Raw genomic sequence first — 3,657 nt, 5'->3', positions numbered from 1 at the left:
TTCATTCTGCTGTGCATAAGGTCGCTATGGGTCAGTACCAACTCGATGGCTCCTAACAACACCAACAACAGAAGCCCCACAGTCCTTGGCCTCTGGTCCCTGCCTACATCTTCAAAGCCAGCAGCAGAGCATCTAACACTGTTCCTGTTTCTGCTGCCCACCTCGGCTAAGGACCCTGAGTGAGCCCCGATCCTCTCACATCTAAAGATTTGCAAGTTGTACGTCTGAAGAGTCCCTTTGCTGCATCAGGCACTGTGTCCCCGGGCTCTGGAGTCAGGATGAAGTCCATGGTCCCCGGGTCCCACCTGGTGTCTCACCTTGTGTTGTCTGTCTCTGCAGAGAAGGAGAACAACTTCCCGCCGCTGCCCAAGTTCATCCCCCTGAAGCCTTGTTTCTACCAGAACTTCTCCGATGAGATCCCCATTGAGTATCAGGTCCTGGTGAAGCGAATCTACCATCTGTGGATGTGTAAGCCCTCCCTTTGTGTGGGGTGGGTGGTCGCACCTGGCCTAGGTGTCTGTGACAGCCTGAAGGCTAAGGAAACCTCACAGGAGTAAAGTTGCACCTGAGGGAGCCCAGGGCTCAGCTGCCCGGCCCCTGTGTTTCTAATAAAGTTCTGCTCCGAGGGTGGCGTGGGACAGTGGGTGATGGGATGGCGGTCCTGCTTGGCCTTCCCTAGAGGAGGGAGGGAGAGGCCGGGACCCTGCTGTCTGCCCATTCCACTTGCTATGGGCAGGGAGGATAGACACAGCCCCCTATTCCCCCCTCCCCCCCCAGTTTACTGTGCAACCCTGGCAGTGAACCTGGTCGCCTGCCTGGCCTGGTGGATCCGTGGCTATGGGGTCAACTTTGGCCTGGCCTTGGTCTGGTTGCTGCTCTTCTCGCCTTGTGCTTACGTGTGCTGGTTCCGGCCCGTCTACAAGGCCTTCCGGTGAGTTGAGTCCTAGATCCCTCAGCTGCCTAGCAGTCCCAGGACAGCCTGGTCTGCACTGCTCCAGTGACTGACATTTTACAGCTGGACACAGGCCAACCCGCTGCTGCCTGTGTGGGGTTTGTTTCTCAGTAACAGCTTTATTGAGATACAACACACACATTACAACTTGCCCCTTCTAAGGTGGATGACTCACTTGTGTTTAGACGCTTCACAGAGTCGGGCAACCACCACCACTTGTGGTTCCAGAACATTCCCAATCACCCTCCACCTCCAGCCCCTGGGAATGTCCAGGGTCAGGCCCTGCAGCTTTCCGCTGTCCCAGGAACCACGTGGAGAGCCAGGTCTGGGTGGAGGGAATCTTGGGGCTCCCCCTCTTCACCTGTGTGTGGAGCCTTGGAGTTATGAGTTCCTGAGTACCTCGGAAGAAAGCCCTGGTGATCTGCTTCTAAAAAACCCACCACCATGCCACGTGGGGTCGCTGTGCATCAGAATGGTGCCAACAAGAGATCAGCAATCTGAAACTTGATATTTTCATCGTTTTTAAGTATTAATTTCAGCGGTGCTCATCAAACTCATGCGGTTCCTGGGTGCCTAGCCTCAAGCAGGGTTGGCAGTTGGAGCCCACTCAGGCGGTCTCTGAAAGCCCTGTGGAGCAAGCACCCACCACGGCTGTGCTGACACGGGGTGACTCCATGGCAGTGGGGCAGTGTCGGCTCAGGGCTCGGGAAGTCAGTGGGCTATGTCCAAGGGCCCAGACCCCACAGTAACGGTCATGCTTCCCTCCCCCCAGGGCCAACAGCTCCTTTAACTTCATGGCATTTTTCTTCATCTTTGGGGCTCAGTTTGTCCTGACGGTCCTCCAGGCCATCGGCTTCTCCGGGTGGGGCGCCTGGTAAGCTGTTTAGCGGTCAGTTTTATGAGAATGACGCTCAGAACTGAGAATCTGAGTGTGGTGTGTGAGTGTGCGGGCAGGGCGCAGTGGTGGCCCAGGGGTCAGGTCCTCACCCCCAGGGAGAGATCTGTGAAGCAGCTTCAGCAATCCACACGCAGCACCAACCAGCCCATCCCTCCTGCCTCTACCTGTGGAGGGCCGCCCCTTCCCCTTCCTCCTAGGCCCGCACTTCTGCATCTGACCACTAGGGGGCGGACGTCTCCCAGTGAGGGGGGGAAAAAAGTCATTCGTGTTCGCTTGATGGTCTGGGTTTCTCATAACGTTTCCGTAAGAAAGATTCTAAACTTCACCCCATCGGCCGGCCCTGACAGTGCTCAGGCCTCCCTTTCCCCCATGCCGGAAGTCGAAGTAGACTCCAGGCTTGGCAAAGTGCCTTCTCACCGGGGACTCAGAACCACACTGCTGCGGCTGGGCTGCCACGCCCCCTCACCTGCGTGCCCTGCGTGCCTTGCGTGCTCCACTGTGCTCACCCTCACTGCCGCTCTCCATGGAGGGCAGGCGCCCACGCTCTCTCTTTCCCTCCTACAGTGGCTGGTTGGCGGCAATCAGCTTCTTCGAGAGCAGCGTGGGGACGGCTGTGGTCATGTTGCTGCCGGCCATCATGTTCTCCATGTCGGCTGTCATGATGGCTGTCACGATTCTGAAGGTACGTGCTCTGGGTCCCGGGGAGGCCCGCTGGCACGAAGCCCCAGGTGGACAGACCCCTGCTGTGGACTCAGACAGAGAACGACAGCTCCTCAGGGTGTCCAAGGCTGTAACTCTGTCTCCCTCAGCGGCTGGTGGGCTAGAACCGCTGGCCTCTTGGAGCATCTGCCAAGAACCTAGTACCGGGATGGAGAGCAACCGGGTCTGATTTTGTGTAACACAGTTGAACGCCCAACAACCTCACATACTTCTCACTCCTTGGGAGGGGTCCTACCCATCACCGCGTGACATGGTTCCAGTTGTTGAAGCCCCCATTTCCAGCCCCCACTTCACGTTCACACCGCAGTCCACTCTGTCAGTGTGGGAGACGGGTAAGCAGACGACGCATGTACTTGAACTTGAAGATGCTTCATTGAACCTGGGCCTTCATTGAACCTGGGCCAGATGCTCCGTCTGTGTGGATGAAAGCGTAATACAGCCCACTCAGCAACACGCACCAGCAGACTAGAGCACACGGCACACAACGACTGTCTGGGAGGCCTGAGATGGAGGAGGGACGGCCTCTCCCAGAGCACATGCCTGTCCAGAGCATGACAGGTGGACGGACTGCATTCTCTCTTGACCCACCGGCTTCTCATTGGCTGGATCTTTGGAGCCCCAAGAAGCCCCGTGTGTGGCACTCAGCCAGGAGGACTTTGAGGGTTCAGCCAACAGGGGCACCCAAGGTGGTGGCTTATCTGAGCGGCGGTCTACACTGCAGAGGGATCTTGTTAAGTGCTGTTGAGGTGGTTCTGACCCACAGTGACCCTGTATAGGGTTTCCGAGGAGTAGCTGGTGAGCTTGAACTGACTACCTTGCAGTTCAAAATGGCCTTGCAGTTGGGTACATTAACCCACAGCGCCACATCAGGGATCTTAGCGGCTGTTAATTTCCATCCTATTTCTGTCAGAAAAAAGGATTGGATGTGTGGGTGGTCTGAAAATCGAGGGAAATCCTCCATTGTCTCATCATGCAGATTTTCGCATAATGACTGGTCTTCCTCACCATGTGGATATGTGAGGAATGGGTGCACTTAATGATGGTATCATCTCTTTGGGGAGCCAGTTTGTTATTTAGCTGCTGGGTG

The 3,657-nt window shown here is 56.5% G+C and overlaps 1 protein-coding gene across 1 annotated transcript in view; it reads left to right on the top strand.

Moving 5' to 3' along the window:
- SCAMP4 (secretory carrier membrane protein 4) overlaps nt 1–3,657 on the top strand; it is an 8,664-nt gene that overhangs the window by 1,963 nt on the left and 3,044 nt on the right. The window contains exons 3-6 of the mRNA XM_006869069.1: nt 340–468; nt 778–931; nt 1,725–1,826; nt 2,415–2,532. Of these exons, the coding sequence (XP_006869131.1) occupies nt 340–468; nt 778–931; nt 1,725–1,826; nt 2,415–2,532 (503 nt within the window). The remainder of the gene's footprint in view (nt 1–339; nt 469–777; nt 932–1,724; nt 1,827–2,414; nt 2,533–3,657) is intronic.

The sequence above is a fragment of the Chrysochloris asiatica genome, unplaced genomic scaffold (assembly GCF_000296735.1).
Source record: "Chrysochloris asiatica unplaced genomic scaffold, ChrAsi1.0 scaffold00125, whole genome shotgun sequence".
In the NCBI taxonomy this organism is placed as follows: Eukaryota; Metazoa; Chordata; class Mammalia; order Afrosoricida; family Chrysochloridae; genus Chrysochloris; species Chrysochloris asiatica.
Note: the sequence above shows the minus strand (reverse complement) of the source record. Positions and strands in the feature narration are given on the sequence as shown.